General features: G+C 33.3%; 1 protein-coding gene across 5 annotated transcripts in view; it reads left to right on the top strand.

Moving 5' to 3' along the window:
* Nucleotides 1–20100, top strand: part of LOC148945824 (uncharacterized) — a 34233-nt gene extending 14133 nt beyond the window's left edge. For 2 of the 5 annotated variants that reach the window (XM_089098409.1, XM_089098407.1), the window contains exons 2-4: nt 6565–6669; nt 10666–10833; nt 18446–20100. In XM_089098409.1, the coding sequence (XP_088954535.1) occupies nt 6627–6669; nt 10666–10833; nt 18446–19992 (1758 nt within the window). In that variant the 5' untranslated portion in view covers nt 6565–6626 and the 3' untranslated portion in view covers nt 19993–20100. Of the gene's footprint in view, nt 1–6430; nt 6670–10665; nt 10834–16899; nt 17121–18436 lie in introns of those variants that run through there. The other 3 variants (XM_089098406.1, XM_089098408.1, XM_089098405.1) reach the window with 3 other exon arrangements.
* Nucleotides 20101–20577: the final 477 nt, after the last annotated feature.

The raw sequence follows: 20577 nt of genomic DNA, 5'->3' as shown, positions 1-20577 counted from the left end.
TAGGAACACTGTGTTGGAGGCCAGCTATGTTTGCGGAGCAGGTATATATATAAACAGCAAAAGCTCAGTTGCAAAGGTAAAATTTTTCACAGGTCATCATTGGTATTATTCAGTCTTTTGAAGTAAGGGAAGCATTTAAAGTATTTTAACTAAACTGAGTGTACAAAGATCAAACCAAAAAGTATAATATTTGTGTCATAAAAAAGTCCAAGGCAATAAAATTAGGTGGAACATAAGTGTAGAAGCTATTTTTGAGAAGTCTTAGAAAATCTTAGTTATTAAAATCTTAAAATCTTATTAAAATCTTAGTCTATGCTTCAATCTTTTACTTCTTGTCAGGCAAATGATAAAATCAGGTCAAAACAGAGATTCATGTTGAGATAAGACTGATAATATGCACAAAAATGGTTAAGTTCATAACATTTGATTGCAAGTCAACTTGCCAAACAAAATTGTTGCTAAACTTTATACCACCTGTATCTTGCTCTGTTGAGGTTGTTTCTTTTCTTTTTTTACTTACTTTTTTGACTGGTTAAAGATGAAATATGGATTTGTATAGCACAAAATTAACATGTTTTGCTAAAAATTGGGCTTAAAGAAAAGGTTTGGCTACAACTTATTGCTTTGTCAGGCAGGTAGAGATGACTGAAAATGTTTCATTTTCTAGAGTGTTCATCCTTTACTGGCTTATTATTTTTTTTATAGTACAGGGAAATCCAGGAGAAAAAAAAAAACAGGGACAAGAACTTTGGGAATGCGGTTGCCTATCTTGATTGGACTAGGAAAGAAAATAATTGACATGAAACAAAAACGCTCTATTAAGCATGCACAAGTTCTCATGAAAGCAACCTTTTATGGTTTAGAGAACCAGTTTGCACACCCTTTTGCAATACAGATAAGTTAATCTAGTTTTTATGAGATAGCAATAGACAGTGGAAGTCATACTGGTTTCAAGGAAAGATGGATAATGGGATATATCTGTGAGAGAATTATTGATGTGATTTGTGATGAAATGAAACATATTTTGCTAACCAAAGCTGATGATCAGTTGACTGATTGTGATGCTGATTACAAGAAAGTGACATTGATCAATTTTAATGACTTTTTTACTTTTGACACTAATGGTATTAAGACAAGCAGATTCTTCTTTTGGCTGTAACATAAAAGTTCAGTTATTGAGGCTCATGGACAATAAAAACCATTTGATTGAGCCCTTCAAAGAGTATCCAGATATTGCAAGAGCTTTACAAAAGTTCAATGCTACCATACCACTGTCTGCTCCAGTTGAATGTTTTTTCTGTTTGTGGTTCTGCTTCCACTGCAAAGCAGAGTCAACTTGGAGATAAGAAGTTTGATTAAACTCTCAACTTTAAATTTTCCAAATTTGTTACTTCCTTTTCTTTCCTGTACTACTAGTTTCTTGTGAAAAATGTTAAAGAAGACATATTTTTTCCTGTCCTTTGTTTTTTTTTATCCTAAGTAGAGTTTGGCCTACCAGATTCTGATATTAGTAGGTTTCATATTGTATAAAAATTTAAGGACAAACTGAAGCAAGCAAAAGCTTTAGCAGTTTTTCAAAAAGCCTGGACCTGCAGTTGAGGCAGCTAAGCGACCAGAGAATCCAACAGGAATGAAGACTGTACAGATAACTGAATGCTGATATCCGAGCAAACCTGTGCAGTAATAATAACAGCAAAAATTGTGCTCAGAATATGTTTTCAGCATACGAAGAAAATGATAGCAAATTTGGTGAGTGTGACTGATGACAATTGTGCTAAGGATGGTAAGTCTATCAAGGCAAAGACAAAAAAGAAAGAGACAAATTACTAACACAATTTCAATAGCAATTGACTTTCTCACAAAGACCTGCAAAAATGAATTCTGAAGATTGACAAGGATAGTGTGTAGTTTCTTTGCCAGGTTTTTAATAAAAGTTTCGTCAGAGGAAAGTTCCATGCTCTTTGACATGCCAAAAATAAATTTCACATCAAGAACTTCAATGCACAGCAGCATGCAACCAACCTATCAAAGATGTACTCAAATAACATTGAATTTCAGAAGAGTGTAATTTTGCAGAAGAATGCCAAGCTGAAGCTCAGCAACTTCATAGTAGAACATATCCCGCCTTTCAGGGTCATGGAGTTACTACCAGGCTTCCTGAAAAGTGTGTTCTCTGATTCAATGATTGCAGGTAAAATTACTTGCAGTCATGATAAAATGTGAAATATTATAATGAAAAAATTAGGACCTGCTGCAGATCAGTCCATCTCAGAGAAATTTTAGAAAGGAAAGTGTTCCATCTTGCTTGATGAATTAATGGATAAATCTGTTGTTCAATCTATGGCTGCTGTATATTGCTTCTGGGGTCCCCAGTTGGAATGTGTCTGCAATGGCTTGTTGAGGTGCTATCAGCAATGACTCAGATAATGAAAGAAGAAGTAGATAAGTTGCCTTTGCATTAGAAATATTGCAAAAGAGAATTTCATTGGATTGGGATGGGATAATTCCTCTGTGAATAAATGGGAGAGATAAATGGGTTGAAGGCTTTGGTGAAAGTTGACAATCCACATGTAGTTGGCTGTTGTAGTTGGCTGTGTCTACAATAACCTCACTCTGCATGTCTAACCCCTCCAAGGAAATTTCCTTGAATTTGACAAGTTTTTTTTGCAATGTATACAACTATATACGGCATTCACCAAAACGCATCACAGCTTACACAGACTTCCGAACCCAATGAAATAGAATTTCATAGAGTTTGGATGGGATAATTCCTCAGTGAATAAATGGGAGAAATAAATGGGTTGAAGGCTCTGGTGAAAGTTGACAATCCACATATTGTTATTGTTGGCCTTGTCTGCCATAGCCTCTCTGTGCATGTCTAGCAACCCCAAGGAAACCCCCCTAAAATTTGACAAGTTTTCTGCAATGAATGCAACTATATACAGCGTTCCCCAAAACGCATCACACCTTACACAGATTTTCAAGAGATAATAAACTTGACCTTAAAGAGACCTTGATGTGATGCTCTGAAGTCTTTTATTACAATTTTAGTTTCTGAACAACTGATTTGTTTTGTGTCTCTAAGAAAATCCTGATTTTTTATCTAATAAAACCTTTTATCCAATAAAATAAGCTGGGTAACTCAGATTTTCCTGCTCCTGATTATGTAGGGGTTTGTTCCAGTTTGGTCGAAAAGTATATAAAAAGTACCCATAGTTGCATTTTAGCTGGAGGAATTGGAAATAACTGCTATACTAATTCAATGTTTGCTTGTTGTTTTTTTTTTAACCTTTAATTGATAAATTATGATATTTAGAATATTAATTTCTTTTTTGAAATTAATTCTTTTTTGAAAAATGAATATTAATAGATGTTCGTAAGAACCTAGGGTCTGTTTTATTCAACAGTCCCTTCCAATTGCTTCAACTAAAACTCAGCTATAGTTACTTTGTATATACTCTTTTGCCGACTTGGAACGAAGTCTAGGGCTGAAAAAAATATATAAGCCTAACAGTAATGGTCGTACAAGCCGATAGAAAAAGAACTGAGCTTGGGATTAACCAACCGGAATTTTTGGAATCTGGGCTTCCAGATTTTGGGTTTACATTTCCTTTGCATACAATCTAGAGTATGAAGCCAGACCAAAAGTACCCAAGACCATTCTAGAAGAAAGGGGTGTTTGAGCTTCCTTATTTCCGGATTCTGGAAGCCTTTTCACTAAAAAAATATCTTTAATGGTGAAAGAAACAGAAGAATAAGTTAAAAAGTGACTTTGCTTAAATTTGAAAATAAAAAGACTATAGAAGCTCTGAAAAGTGTGGGAAAGGGGGAGTAGAAAAACCATCTGGGAGCTCCTTTTTTTTGGACCAGCTTCACTATTTTGAAAGTCCAGAATCTGGATTTTCCCATAGGTGAAGCCCCAGCTTTAGATTATGTGTTCTTGTTTGCAGAGACGACCGAACAATTTGTACAATAGAAAAGAAAAAAAAAATGATCAGGGTATTGTGTATTATATTGATTACAACTTTTTCTTTCTAGATACTCCTCAATTGTGAAGGGGGATAAATTAATAATAACAATGATAAAAATGAGAAAGGGAGGAATTTTATGTTTTGCAGAGAGTACTGTTTGAACTGAGATGCACTTGTTGCACAAAGCACAATGTATGCAAAAATTTTTGGGGTCTGGTACATTTTTTCCTGGAAAGTATATTTTTAAAGCTTTGTTTGGTACAAATAAAAATTTTTAAATCTTAACACTGCTTAAGTTTAAAGTCCAAAAATATAAAATATAGCACCTAGGTGAGCGACTTAAATGTCTACTTTAGGGCTCCCACAGTGTCAATAAAGTTAATAAAGCTGTCCACAAAGTTAATAACTGTTTTCCTTGCATAACTTTGTTGTCTTTATTGCTATCAGAAAAAAGTTGAATTTCTTTAATTTTTTCTAGAAAGTCTGCAAAGTTCAGCCAATAGCAGGAGACTTGTGAAAAATTTCAAACCAACAAGACACAAATTAGTGTCTGCATATAAAGATGATTTTCTCAGCTCCATGTCTGATTATTTCAGTTATTTTCTATAAAAAGTTGCTGTAAAGGAAAAAAGGAGAAATCCTTGTGTTAGTGGGATAAACTTTATGGTTTGCAATTCCATGAAAAACTTAATTAATTTTATTGATGCCGTGGGAGCCCCACATAAGGGTACGACTAGATTGGGGATAACACGAACAATATGGTATATATAAGTACATAGATACATATAAAGACACATATAAGTGTGTTTATATCACAATCTGAGGGCTATAATCCAGGGTTCAATTTTGTGAGATCCACCTGGGTTTGCTTATAAACACCAAGTCCTGTAGTTGATACTAGAGAAATGATTTATATAAACATTTATCTTACTACTGTTTTGAACTATGCTAACTCAATTGATTTTTTATGTAATTATATTTATGCAATATGTAATTCTGCATCACCTATATGCTTATAAAAGAGAGGTGGCTGGTCATTGTTTATGCAAGGAGTGTCAGAAGCCTTGCATTGCGTATTTGAATGTGCTTGTTGTCGAATTCTCCATTGTATTTCAAATAAATATAAGAAGGGCTAAAGGGAGGAATCTGGAAAATTCTAGTTTAGGGGGCATCTTGCTATCTTGAAATGTAGTTGACCTAGAGAAGTGAAGACTTTAGTAATTCAAGGCCAAAAATATACTCTGGAAAGGTATTGCCAAGCTACTCTGTCTACTCTTTTCTCATTTTAAAGCCTTAAATATTTGCCACCTGGACAGGTCTATGCCTATTTTATTAAAAAAAAAACAAAAAAAAAACAATATAATGCCTTAATTTTAGTTTTTAGTCTCTCCATTGATTCCCATTGATGCATTATTTCTATTTAATGCCAAACAGTTCACAGCTAGAAGATGATAGAAAAATCACACAGCTAGAAAATCACAAAATGTTCATAAAGAAAGAGTTCACTGCAGCCATTGAAGCACAAAAAAGTAAAATGAGATGTTTAAACAGCAAATGTATAAGAATAGACTAAATCAAGTTCTAGAAGCCAAGAACAATATTCAAAGGGCTAACCTGTATTAGGCAAGGCTTTTTATACTTAATAACACATATAGTTCTTATCTCGTATGTTCATTTCTCTGGAAATATTCCCCCTGGTGCTAAAGATTGAAATCTTGGATTAAAGAATATGACCCTTATGCTGTTTATCAAAGACAAGGAGGGTGTAAGGAAGCACTTCTCTTATTTTGGAATTCTTGTTCAAAATGATTGGATTGTTTTTGTTAACATAAGGTACGGTAATAAAAAAAAAGAAAAATTCAACACTATTTCTAAACTTTAATATTAAGAGGGAGTTTTCAAGAAGGAGAAATGATTGAATTGATTAAAAAAAGCAAAAACGTTTGAAATTGTATTTAACACCTCAGTTTTGGTCATTCCTTTCCTATTGCTCCTTTATTGAAGTTGGGTCTCTTATATTCAAAGTCTCAAATATTCAAAGGGCTAACCTGTATTAGGCCAGACTATTTATACCTAATAACAAATATAGGTCTTATGTTGTATTTTCATTTCTCTGGAAATATTCCCCCAGGTGCTAAAGATTGAAATCTTGGATTAAAAGAATATGACCCTCTTGCTCTTTGTCAAAGACAAGGAGGGTGTAATGAAGCACTTGTCTTATTTTGGAATTCTGGTTCAAAACAGTTGAATTGTTTTTGTTAACATAAGGTAATAAAAAAAAAGAAAAAAATTTAACATTTTTTCTAAACTTTAATATTAAGAGGGGGGTTTGAGAAGGAGAAATAATTGAATTGGTTAAAAAAGCAAAAACGTTTGAAACTGTATCTAACACCTCAGCTTTGGTCATTCCTTTCCTTCTGCTGCTTTATTGAAGTTCGTTCTGTGAAAAGTCTAGATTTCCCCAAACCCTTCTTCTCTTTATTGTAAAGTATCAAGGTACTCAACATACAAATTACACTTGTTATTAAGTATATGAAATGCACTTCTCGTTTGAAAATATGTTATTGTAAATCATTAACTGTTTATATTCTAGAAGTTTCTTATGGCCTAGAGTAGTCAAGAGAAGGTGATTGTATTTGACTGAGTTGGGGAAACATGGAAACCTCCAAGCTCTTTGGTACTACTGCTGTTAAAAAAGGTAATTGATATTATTGTCGGTTGAGGTAAATGATGTTTATTCGTGGTGCTTTTGCTAGAAAAAAAAGAATAGATATTTGAATTTTCATATGATTTCTGCTATTTTTATGTAAGAAAAAGATTAAATAAACTATAAAACCGATGTATTTTTAATTAAAATAAAATTTCCCACAACAAAATCGTTAAAACTTATGTTCTGCGTATTATTTGTTTTATTGTCTAATTTGATATATTATTAGCTGCTAATTAATGAAAAAAAAAATGCTGCCTAGGCTGTGTGAAGAGCAACTTGGGGACAAAGTATTTTTTTTTTTCACCAAGGCGTTTTGTATAGAGACATTTGTTGTAGAAACTTTGGAAGGAGCTCATTTGATTTTGAATTGAAAGTTCTAGTGCCATTTTTAAGAGTCATATGCTATTGGAGGGCAACCAGCTTATCTCTCATGCCTATCAATTCTCCAAACACATCCAATCAGTATTTTGAGATACCTTTTTTATTCTGCATAGTTGAACCATCCAGTAACCATTTCTCTGAGAATCTGAAACCCCCAAAGATGTGATTTGCCCATTGTTTACATATAGTATTAGTTATTGGGAAAGGTTGGCATGTTTGACTTTTTCTTCCAAAAACACAAAAGGGCATTCAGGTGATCCTTTAAAGAATGTTGGACCTGAGGATATTGAGGTAAAATTTGATGAAATGTTGAACGGAAAGTTCAACTAAATCCAAACATACTATTTACATTAAAAAAAAAATCAAAAGGGCGTATCAGCAATACCTTTGAAACAGTTTACCATATCAAGCGTAAACTTTCATGGTACCATGAAGGGGATGTTCAACTGACCAAAAGGCAACATGTACATATTGCCACTGCTATCATTACTGTGGCTACTACTGTTACTATATCTACTAATGCAACACTTCGACCTCTGTTCCTATGACTATGATGCTAGTACTATTAAAGCTAAGCTTATGAAGGTGAAAATTTGAGAAAATATTGAGGTTAAATTTAATTAAATCGAAACACACAATTTTACATGATGATTATCAAAAGGGTGTATCTCAGGAATGGATTAGGCCCTGATGTGTAAAGGGATGCTTAAAAAGAAATATCAATTCACCAAAAAGTGATGTGTGTGTACATCTACTGCTACTACCTTCACTACTACTACCAGAGTCTTCACGTATGGGGGAGAGAGGAACACCTCCAATGTTTTAGAGCACTCTGTAAAAAAGATGAGTTGGTATAATCATGGCGCAAAGTGCTGTAATTTTTCTGACACCACCATTATTTTTGTATGGTTTAATAAAAACCACCAAAATATTGACATGTCATCCAAAGAAATCTTGAACTTTTTCAGTAAACACAGCAGTTCTTCGAACTCATGCCATGATTATGCAGATGATGCCAGAACTTTCTAATGTGTTTAATAAATAGCATGAAAATAGTGACATGAGATATACCAAAATCTCGATCTTGGTTTGTAAATGTAGTGGTTTTACAAGCTTGTGTATTGATTTTCCGTATTGTATTCATAATGGAAATTATGCTAATTATTGAAAAAAAAACTGTTGGTAAAACCTGTCAAGCTAGTTGGTAAAACTCCTTGCTCCCCCTATAAACATTTTAGAGAGTAACGACCCTGGCTTTTACTACTATTACTACTGCTATTTCTACCACTGCTTCAATTGCAACAACTGCTAAGCTTAAGAGTAGTACAATCAAAATTTCTGAAAATGTCAAGGTGGAAGTTGGACTAAATTAAAACATACAGATAATCTAAACGGCTTATTGTTTTGAATTAAAACTTCCAGGGCTTGATGAGAGGGATGTTTAATTGACCAAAAGGCAATATGTGCATGCTGCTAATAATAGGACTACTTATAGTCCTACAGCTAGTATTATTTGTACTTCTACTACTATTATAACTATATTGAAGGGGAAGTTGAACTGTATCACAACATGCCGTATTAAGGTGAAATTTTCTGGCGTGTTGAGAGGGATGTTGAACTAGCCAAAAGACGTTGTATGAATACTACTCCTACTACTTCTAATAAGACTAATACTAATAAGACATCCTTCCCCAGGCCAAGAGGACTGCAATTTCAGAAGAAGGTGGGTAGAGTTGTTAAATGTTTAGTCTTTATCTGTTGAATACTTGCTCAAATTTGTGTTCGAACGTTTAAACAAGGAACCCCTCCCCTACTTAATAATTTCATTTGGCGTGTTGAGAGGGATGTTAAACTAGCCAAAAGATACTGTATGAATACTTTCATGGCATGTTAAGGGGTATGCTGATCTAATAAAAACGTACTATGTGCATGCTAATGCTAGTTGTAGTAATACCACTACTGTTGTTAGTACTAATATTACCAAGGCTAATAGAATTAATGTTGAACTTTCAGGGAGTGTTGAGGGGATATTTTGTTAAGCTAAACATATTATGTGCAAAATGCTTATCAACAGGACTTCAGCAATATGTTAAAAATGGCTTAAAGTATCAAGTTGAAACTGTCAGGAAATGAGACGGTGATATTGTACTAGACCAAAAAGTATAAATATGAATTCTATTACTGTTTGCTAATAATACTAGTACGGCTATCACTAATAGACTACTACTCCAATTGATTATACTATTGCTTCTGCTGATATGCCTACTGTTAGTTATAATTCTAAGGATATCAATTAAAAATTTTTCTGAAAATGGCGAGGGCGGTGTTGAACTGAATGGAGACAAACTATTTACATTCTGGTTATCAAAGAGGGGTATAGTGTATCTGAAAATATCAATGCTTGAGAATTTTTCTGCTACTTCTACCACTACTTCTGCCACAACAATGGAACTAAATCAAAATAGATGTGCATCTAGGTCGTCAACATATCTAGGCAGAATTTCTTAAGAATACAACAAGGTATAAAGTAGAAACTTTCACGGAAAGGTTATGTTGCCACTATTAATAGTTCTGCTCGTATAGTTGAACTAAATCAAAAGAGTGTAAATTAATCCAGTTTGTCAAAATAGAAAAGATACAATGTTTTAGGAATGGTATTAAATTGCAAATTATGTTATGGTATTCAGAAGCATGGGGGGTGTCAGTCCTATCTTGCTTCAAATGATCAAACTGCTCTCATTAATGCTAAACTTTTGGTTTTTATTAAAACTTGTAGTTTTTTCTTATAGGTTTTTACTTTTACTTTAGGAACAGGTTTTTGAAGAGAGGCTTAAATTAAAAAAATGGTAAAAAAGCATTAATACATAAAAGTATGTCAAGCATTTCAGCTTTAGTTAAACTTTTCTTATCCTTTTTTTTGTTTCCTATATTTGATCACAAGATAAGATATATTGAAAAAATGAAGATATATTGTATAAGAAGTTTTTTGGTAAACTCTTCAAGGAGTCTGGTTCTAAAATAAAGATGACAAATTGACTCAGAGCAAAAACTATAAAATTATAAAATATCAAAAATGGAACAAATCAGCAACAAAATAAAATGATTTGATTTTTGGTAGGGGGGGGTCATGAAGTCTCTAATCCATCATTTTGACGTTGATGATTTCAATTGTATACTTTTTATTTTCTATTTTTATTTATTTTTCACGCAAATGGTGAGTTATCCGTCCATTTTTTCCAGTCATTTCTTGAGCTTCTCTCTACTATGGGTTGCGATTCGTTTTTTAATGGGTAGCTATTACTTCAACTATAGTGAATAAATGTTTTGACAGAATTTACTATAATCGAAGAGTATTTTCGCAAAATTTTTTATTTTTAAATTTACTTCTCTTTGCAACCCTTCTTGTTCTTCATTTATTTACAAGGTCCATAGATGCAAGAAGGCCCAATTCATGTTTACTCATCTTTAGAGTACCTTATTAAATTTTTGTGGGATTTTGAATATTTATAATGCGTTACAACGCATTTATAATGCGTTTCAACGCATTATAAGTAACAAACTTGTTATGGGTTTGTATATGATGTTTATTCTGATTTTTTGTAGAAGCTGAAGATACATCCTCAAATGATGATAAAGATATTTTTGGAAGTACACATCCTATGTTATTGATGAAACATGAAGCCGATTTTTTTGCTGTTGCCCCTGACATCTCTACAGATTGTAAACTTAGTGCTGACCATCTTAGGGAGTCGAATATTGACGAGAATAAAGGTATGCTGTTGATGTGATTAAATAAATAAATTTTTTTTTTTTTTTTACTGAAATTAATGAGCAATATTAAAACTTAAAACGAACAAAAATTATTGCTTATATTAGGGGTTGGTCAATACCTTGCTCTTTACGCTAAGGTTCGAATTTTGTTCCAATTCTTTTAGAATGACCCCCGAATCACAAAGGCCGTTTAATTAAAATAAATAACTCTTGAAAGTAAAAGAAAACTTAGCGTAAAGAGTGAGATATTGACTTGGGGGGGGGGTGAACCCCCTAATATACGCAATAATATATGTTGGTTTTAAGTTAATAATGCTCTTTGCTTTCAGTTGAAAAATTTTTTTCATTTTATTTAATGTCTGATCGTTTTTTAAATAATGCTGGGAAATCTGGCGCCCCCTTCATAGCAGTATCCCTTCCCCCATGGAAACTTCCTCCATGCAAAGATATTCCTAAGTAACCCCTCCCCCCCACCAGAAAAATCCCCCCTGAAAACTTGTCTATGCTTCTCAATAACCAATACTACATGTAATTAATGGGCAAAGTTTATAACTTGCAAAAAAAACAACAAAGAGAAAAATCTCAATGAAAAAAAAACAACAACCGAGACTGTGGCCAGTGGAGAGAAAAGAAAAGAAATGCAAAATAACGCGGTATCACAAACAAGGCGTCTTCAGCACGAAAGACAGAAGAAGGACAAGATAAAAAAAAACAAGTTAAAACTAAAAAACCAATAAAACTGCAACAAAAAAAAATATACAATTGGCGTAAACTGATCCACGTAGGAAAAAGATGCTATTATGGAGTTACTTTAGTGAGAACACCAGAGCAATACAGGAAAAAAAGGAAATTACTTTAACTACTCCTCAGTTGCTCTGGTGTTCTCACTAAAGTAACTCCATAATAGCATCTTTTATGCTATTATTTTGTTTTAACTTGTTTTTTTTTCTATCTTGTCCTTCTTATGTCTTTTTGTGCTGAAGACGCCTTGTTTGTGATACAGGCAAAATATCCGCGTTGTTTTACATTTTTCGTTTCTTTTCTCTCCACTGGCCGCACTCTCGTTTGTTGTTGTTTTCATTGAGATTTTTTTTCTTTGTTGTTTTTTTTTTGTCATGGCTGGCCAGTTCGGCTTTAGATCTTTCATTATAACTTGCAGCCCTTCCCCGGGGACTGTGGGGATTAAGTCATCCTCAGAGATATAGTTATTAAATTTCTCGACTATGCTGAACAAAATAGGTATCTCAAAATTTTGATTGGGTGACTTTGGGAAAAATGAGCGGGGAGGGGGCGTAGTTGCCCTCCTTTTTTTTAGTCATTTAAAAAGGCACTAGAACTGTTAATTTTCGTTCGAATGAGCCCTCTTATGATAGTCTTGGACGATTGAGTCAATACTATTCCCCCTGAAAAAAACGCATCCATGGCAAAAAATACAAAATTCCATATTTTTGCAGATAGGAACTTGAAATATCTACATTAGGCTTCTCTAGTACGCTGAATCTGATAGTGGGATTTTCATTAAGATTCTATGTTTTTAGGGGTTTTTTCCCTTTTTTTTCAAAAATAAGGGAAATTTTCTCACACTCGTAACTTTTGATAGGTAAGACTAAACTTAAAGAAACTTGTATATTTGAAATCAACATAAAAATCCCATATTTATTTTTACGCATCTATTGGTAATAAAATTCAGTTTTTTAGAGTTTTGGTTACTATTGAACTGGGTCGCTCCTTACTTACAGTTTGGTACCACAAACTGTTTGATGATCTTCCGTATTTCTGCTTTTTCAAATGAAAAGGTGTATCTTACGTTTCTTTTGAATCTGTTTTGGGGCGTAAAAATGCGTCTTTGTTGAATCTGAGCGCACTAGTTGCATTAAAAAAAAAAAACTTTTAGTAAATAATAGGCAAAGATGGTTTCAACTAGGCCATAAAATTGTCCATACCAATTAAACGCCTCTATAAAACAATATACTAATTTTTTTGGAACTTTTTTCTAGCTTTTATAATTCCAGATCTATTTGACAATTTAAAACACATGAGAAATTTTTTGTTGTTTTGTGTACAATGGATATGTGTACAAGTGTACAAGTAGTGTGAGCGATAAAAATAATATGCCAGTGTGTCTCTCCCTACTCACGGCATTCTTTTCAAACAAGGCTTTGGTTTCACTTGCTTTTAAGGCAACAATGTCACCAAATGAGTGGATAATGTATATGGAGTGGAATCAGCCTTTTTGCTGCAAGGATGATTTTAGAATTAAACAAAATATGGGTTTTTCATGAATTTTAACTTTATCAAAATCGAAAGCGGATTATGACCTTGACTTTATTAGTTGGATAAAGTTCTTTGAGATTTTATTCGTTTTTTGCGACTACTAATATAACATTTTTTACTAGCTGTTTTATCGTCAGAAATGTCTGAATTTTTCAAAACAAAAGTTTCAACATTTCTAGTAGTAAAAAGAGTGATAAAGTCATGTTACTAAAATATTTCAAAAACTTTAAATAGACGTTTTTTTAGAGGATTGAATTTTTTTTAACATATGTTAAAATTTACCCATTTATTTACATTCTCAGCTCCTATGCTTCCAGTCCCTGAAGACATCAGAAAACCAAGAATTTTACCATTTTTCAGGAATCTAATTCTATTCCATCGAGTGTCGTTGTGATAAATAAATAAGCTGATATACCTGTCATTTTTTGCCCACTGTTTCGTGATGTTGCAATAATTTGTAGGCTTTTAGATGATGAAGCAGTAAAGGCGGTCGCAATTCTTGAGCGGGTCAGAATCCAAATTTTATATTGTATAAGTTGAGGACTGCCTACAATTCAAATAAAACATTTCCGCTCAAATTCGTCATATTTCTTCTTTAAACCCTAGGTGATGTTAAATTTATGCTACATTCGGATGCACTTCAGCATTTTAGTTGTTTCATGCCCACTTATTTTTAATTGTAAATGTGCTTTCATTTTGATACTTAAAATGACCGTTGCTGTTCCCATGCTCTAGTCCCGTAATTCCCAGCGTGGTACGCATGCCCCACCGTTGGGTCATGGCAATATTTTGACGGGTCATGGGCAGGACGTGCACCCTTCAGCTGACTACACTTTAGAGCCTCGATTTTGAAATAAAAAAAACTTTGTGAATGACGTCACACTCATGCATTCAAAGAGCAAAAAAATATATTACCGTATTGCAGTGACACTTTACATTATATAAAATAGGTTGTAATCAGTCACTATTTTTTATTAGCATAAGTGTGCCTGGAGGAAGATCCAAAAAGAAGATACCAAGTTGGTGGCATTTCAGTGGCTCCAGTTCACGAGAATTGAGGGGGGGGCATTTTTTTTCTTTTTTTTGATGAAGATACGAACAACAGAACAAGGGTGAGGAAATATACTTAAAGCAGGGAGTATCGTCGATTTTGCTGTTTGCATAAATTGTCGACTAATCTGTCCAAATCCAGTGTCTCCTCTTTTTAAACGACCATGATCATGATATTACTGAGTCTGTAATTACCCATTGTCAATCATGGTTGCAGCAGCAGCTGCAACCTAGTAAAGAGCGAATCACAGGCCATAGTAACCAAAAGTTAAAAAACGCTTTTAGAAAAAAAACTGCCTAGTGAAAATAAATTTCCATCTGACACTGATTCAGGAATGGTAACTATCGTTTCAGTTCGTATTAAAAATAAAAGTTTATTGGGAAAAGAAATTTAATGTAATTTCGAAAAAAAGCCTGAAACCCCTCGAAAATGGCGTCAGATCAAAATGAGTTTACCGTTGGAATCAGCAAAGTCGAAAACCATAATCAGGGAAATTACAGTCCCCAACCTTGAAAAATAAGAAAAATTACTTTTTTGTATGGGTAGCACTGATTTGTCTCCCTTTTTTTCTCCTTTTTTTCCAGGGCTAGCGGTTTACCAGAACGCCATAGAGAGATGCTTAATGGCTCATTAGAAAGCTGTTTCTCACATCTACGTGCTTTTTATAAATTACACCAACTGATAGTGCCATATGGCAGAAAATGGCTTGTTATGTGGCATTTCTCAAGGGGTGCTGCTAGCGGGCTACCAAAACATCGTAGACAGATGTTTAATAGCTCAGATTAAAGCTATTTCTCATATCTACGTTTTGTCATGTCTGCGTTTTATATAAATGGTTAGAGTTTTAACAAAAATCCTTTATTTGCTACTACGATAAAGCCTTAATTGCTTTGACCAACCTTGACAATTCTCTTTGATGTAATGCAGAATTAATTAGAATGTTATGTTGTGTAACAAAAATACAAAAAAGAATTATTTGATTATTATATTTGAAGAAATTGGTATAGTTGGTAAAAGTAGGAAATTAATATAGCATATAAATATTATAGTAAAACAAAGCTTTTTATACAAACCCACTGTTAAGAAGATTTATTAAAGTCTCCATTCTTAAAAATTAAAAAAATACCAAACAAAAAAAGGAATAAAAAATTTGTATTTTAATATAAATGATGCCTCAAATTGGATTTTGTAAATTTGTAACCAAGGTAAAAATAATTAAAATTGAATTTATAGTAGCCGTGTATGGTTAGAGCTGTTAAAAGCTGAGTTTTATAGCAAACAAAATAATGGGTAAAATTTATTTTATTAATATGTAAAATTAATTTTACACGAGAAAATGTCATTTTTTCACTCTATTTCTTAATTTTTGCCATTCTTATATACTTTTGGTCTTATAGACAGTAGAAGGTATATTATTTACAAATTATTTACATGTGGGTTATCAAAGAGGTGTATAGTGTATCTGAAAATCTCAAGGCTTGAGACTTTTACAGCTACTTCTACCACTACTTCGGCCGCAACAATGGAACTAAGTCAAAATAGGAGTGCATCTAGGTCGTCAATATATCCAGGCCGAATATCTTAAGAATACACCAAGGTATAAAGTAGAAACTTTCACGGAAAGGTTATGTTGCTTCAAAACTAAAACGTAGGACAATATGTGTAAGTTGGTTGTTAATCAGACCTCTCATCAATATCTCAAGGCCTACTGAGGGTGTTAAATTAAAAATTTCAAGGCTGCCACTATTAATAGTTCTGCTCGTATAGTTGAACTAAATCAAAAGAGTGTAAATTAATCCAGTTTGTCAAAGAAAAGATACAATGTTTTAGGAATAGTAATAAAGTGCAAATTATGTTATGGTATTCAGAAGCATGGGAAGTGTCAGTCCTATCTTGCTTCAAATGATTGAACTGCTCTCGTTAATTTAAAACTTTTAGTTTTTATTAAAACTTGAAGTTTTTTCTTATTGGTTTTTACTTTTACTTTAGGAACAGGTTTTCAAAGAGAGGCATAAATTAAAAAAATGGTAAAAGAGCATTAATATATAAAAGTATGTCAAGCATTTCAGCTTTAGTTAAACTTTTCTTATCCTTTTTCTTTGTTTCCTATCTCTTTCTCTCAACTCTTTAAACTTAAACTGTTAAATATTAAAAACTTTTCTTGTCGAATCTCTCCTATCTTTTGTCACAAGATAAGATATATTAAGAAAAAGAAGTTATATTGTATAAGAAGTTTTTTGATAAACTCTTCAAGGAGTCTGGCTCTAAAATAAAGATGACAAATTGACTCAGAGCAAAAACTAAAAGATCATAAAATACCAAAAATGGAACAAATCAGCAACGATATAAAAATTATTTAATTGTTTATATTGGGGGGGGGGGCATGAAGTCTAATCCATCATTTTGACGTTGATGGTTTCAATTGTAGCCTATAGGCCTACTTTTTGTTTTCTATTTTTATTTATTTTTCACCCAAATCGTGAGTCATCCATCCATTTTTTTCCAGTCATGTCATGTCGGCCAGTATTTTCGCAAAATTGTTTAGTTTTAAATTTACCTCTCTTTGCAATACTTCGTGCTCATAGGTCTTTAGATGCAAGACGTCCCAATTCATCTTTACTCATCCATAGAGTACCCTATTAAAATTTTGGCGTTTTAAATATATATAATGCGTTTCAACGTTTTATAAGTAACAAACTGTTTAAGTGTCTTTATATGATGTTTACTCTGATTTTTTATAGAACCTGAAGATACATCGTCAAATGATGATAAAGATTTTATTGGAAGTACATATTCTATGTTATTAAAGAAATATGAAGCCAATCTTTTTTCTGTTGCCCCTGACATCTCTACAGATTGTAAACTTAGGGCTGACCATCTTAAACGAGAGTCAAATATTGAAGAGGATAAAGGCATGCTTCATATATGATTACATAAAAAAAACAAGCTTTTTCAATTGAAAGTAAGGAGCAATATTAAGACTTAAAACAAACAAAAATTATTACGTATATTAGGGGGTCCGCCCTCAGTACCTCGCTCTTTACGCTAAAGTTCGAATTTTGTTCCAAATCTTTGAGAATGAACCCTGAATCACAAAGGCTGTTTAATTAGAATAAATTGCTCATTTGAACGTACTAGGAAAACTTTAGCGTAAAGAGCGAGGTATTGAGTGGGGGGGGGGGCAAACCCCCCGATATACGCAATAATATCTGTTGGTTTTAAGTTAATATTGCTCCTTACTTTCAGTTGAAAAAATTTGTTTCTTTTTATTTAATTTCTAATTGTTTTTTAAATAATGCTGGGAAATTCGACACCCCCTTCATAGCAATGTCCCTTCCCCATGAAAACTACCTCCGTGGAAAGATCTTCCTACATAAGCCCCTGCTCCTAACCCCCCCCTCCCCCCCACCACCCAAAAAATCCCCCTTGAAGTTACTCTATTTTTTTCAATAACCAATTCTGTATGCAAACAATGGGTAAAGTTTATAACTTGCAGCCCTTCCCCCGGGGACTCTGGGGATTAAGTCATCCTCAAAGACATAGTTATTAATTTTTCGACTATGCTGAACAAAATGGTTATCTAAAAATTTTGATTGGGTGACTTTGGGAAAAAAAGCGGGAGAGGGGGCTTAGTTGCCCTCCATATTTTTGGTCAATTAAAAAGGGCACTAAAAACTTTAATTTCCGTTCCAATGAGCCCTCTCGCGACAGTCTAGGACCACAGGGTCAATACTATCCCCCCTGAAAAAGAAAAACAAAAAAAAATGCATCCGTGATCTTTCTTCTGGCAAAAAATATAAAATTCTACATTTTTGCAGATAGGAGCTTGAAATTTCTACAATACGGTTCTCTGATACGCTAAATCTGATGGTGTGATTTTCATTAAGATTCTATGTTTTTAGGGTGTCTTTTCCCCTTTTTTCGAAAATGGAAGTTTTTTCAGGCTCGTAGCTTTTGATAGGTAAGACTAAACTTAAAGAAACTAGTATTTTTGCAATCAGCATAAAAATCAATTTTTTTTTATGTATATTGGCATCAAAATTCCTTTTTTTAGAGTTTTGGTTACTATTGAGCCAGGTTGCTCCTTACTTCCTGTTCGTTGACACGAACTATTAGATCATCTTCTGTATTTCTGCTTTTCGAAATGAAAAGGTATCTCTTTATTTTTTTTTAATCTGTTTTGGGGCGTAAAAATGTGTCTTTGTTGAATCTGACCACACTGATTGCATTAAAAAAAAATTTGTGATTTATTTCTTGCGAATTTTATATTATTTTTGTTTTTTTCAGATGAAATGCTATATGATAATGGTATCAGCAAAGAAGTATGTGAATTATCCAGCATGCCAGGTCTTACAAGAATGTGTCTTAAGGAAGAAATGAATTTAAATTGTCAATATCAGGTGCCAAGCAACATTCATACTGAAAATGATATGACAAAACAGGGGGTTTCTCATACTAAGAAAAAACCTTTCGAATGTGATAGATGTGAAAAAAAATTATCATCAAAGAAAAGCCTATCTTATCATCAAAGGACTCACACTGGAGAAAAACCTTACGAATGTGATAGATGTGAAAAAAAATTCAACCTAAAATCCACCCTATCTCGGCATCAGAGAACTCATACTGGAGAAAAACCTTTCGAATGTGATAGATGTGAAAAAAAATTCTGCCAAATATCCGGTCTATCTAATCATCAAAGGAGTCACACTGGAGAAAAACCTTTCGAATGTGATAGATGTGACAAAAAATTCACCCGAAAATCCATCCTATCTAATCATCAAAGAACTCACACTGGAGAAAAACCTTTCGAATGTGATAGATGTGAAAAAAAATTCAGCAGAATATCCGGCCTATCTTATCATCAAAGGACTCACACTGGAGAAAAACCTTTCGAATGTAATAGATGTGAAAAAAAATTCAACCTAAAATCCACCCTATCTCGGCATCAGAGAACTCATACTGGAGAAAAACCTTTCGAATGTGATAGATGTGAAAAAAAATTCTGCCAAATATCCGGTCTATCTAATCATCAAAGGAGTCACACTGGAGAAAAACCTTTCGAATGTGATAGATGTGACAAAAAATTCACCCGAAAATCCATCCTATCTAATCATCAAAGAACTCACACTGGAGAAAAACCTTTCGAATGTGATAGATGTGAAAAAAAATTCAGCCAAATATCCAGCCTATCTTATCATCAAAGGACTCACACTGGAGAAAAACCTTTTGAATGTAATAGATGTGACAAAAAATTCAACCTAAAATCCACCCTATCTCGGCATCAGAGAACTCATACTGGAGAAAAACCTTTCGAATGTGATAGATGTGAAAAAAAATTCTGCCAAATATCCGGTCTATCTAATCATCAAAGGAGTCACACTGGAGAAAAACCTTTCGAATGTGATAGATGTGACAAAAAATTCACCCGAAAATCCATCCTATCTAATCATCAAAGAACTCACACTGGAGAAAAACCTTTCGAATGTGATAGATGTGAAAAAAAATTCAGCCAAATATCCGGCCTATCTAATCGTCAAAGGAGTTACACTGGAGAAAAACCTTTCGAATGTGATAGATGTGACAAAAAATTCACCCGAAAATCCATCGTATCTAATCATCAAAGAACTCACACTGGAGAAAAACCTTTCGAATGTGATGGATGTGAAAAAAAATTCAGCCAAATATCCGGCCTATCTAATCATCAAAGGAGTCACACTGGAGAAAAACCTTTCGAATGTGATAGATGTGACAAAAAATTCACCCGAAAATCCATCCTATCTAATCATCAAAGAACTCACACTGTGGCAAAACACTTTTTTTATATCAGTGTGTAAGGGTTTTGTATGTTCACGAAACTTTCGTAATAAAAAGTAGTCTTAATAACTGGAGAAAAACTTTTTTGTATTTATATAGTTTTTTTTTTTCATCTGAACAATAGGTGTGAAAACACTTTTTATATTCAGCAATGCATATTTATCAGCTTGTTAACGTGTTTCTAATAAAATTTGTAAAAGATTTGTCTTTTTTAAAACATTTTTATTAAATATAGTGCTATTTTTTGAAAATTTCTTTTATTAAGAATAGGAAAAATCCCACAAGAAGTCCACCATTCGTGTGAAATCGCACATTAGATAACCGAAAGTTGAATTTGACAACATTCTCAAGACTAAATGTCACCTACAAACTATTTTCTCCAAATTATTTTGTTTTCCACAGTTTTTTCTTTAATATCATTTCTGATATCTCTTTAGAATCTATAGCTAATCCTTGTTTTAAAAGAAATTGTGCTTTTAACCAGGATCATATTTAACACATTTGAAGTTAGGTGTGTTTTTGAAGAGTTGTTTAAATCTTTCTTTTCCATGGGGCTTGCAGAACAAAGCAGAGGCGTTATTTGGGAGGGGCTGGTGGGGGCTATT

Source organism: Artemia sp. Qi Xiang Cuo, chromosome 12, assembly GCF_049724085.1.
Source record: "Artemia sp. Qi Xiang Cuo chromosome 12, ASM4972408v1, whole genome shotgun sequence".
In the NCBI taxonomy this organism is placed as follows: Eukaryota; Metazoa; Arthropoda; class Branchiopoda; order Anostraca; family Artemiidae; genus Artemia; species Artemia sp. Qi Xiang Cuo.
The sequence above is the reverse complement of the archived record's forward strand: the minus strand, read 5'-3'. Positions and strand labels throughout refer to the sequence as shown.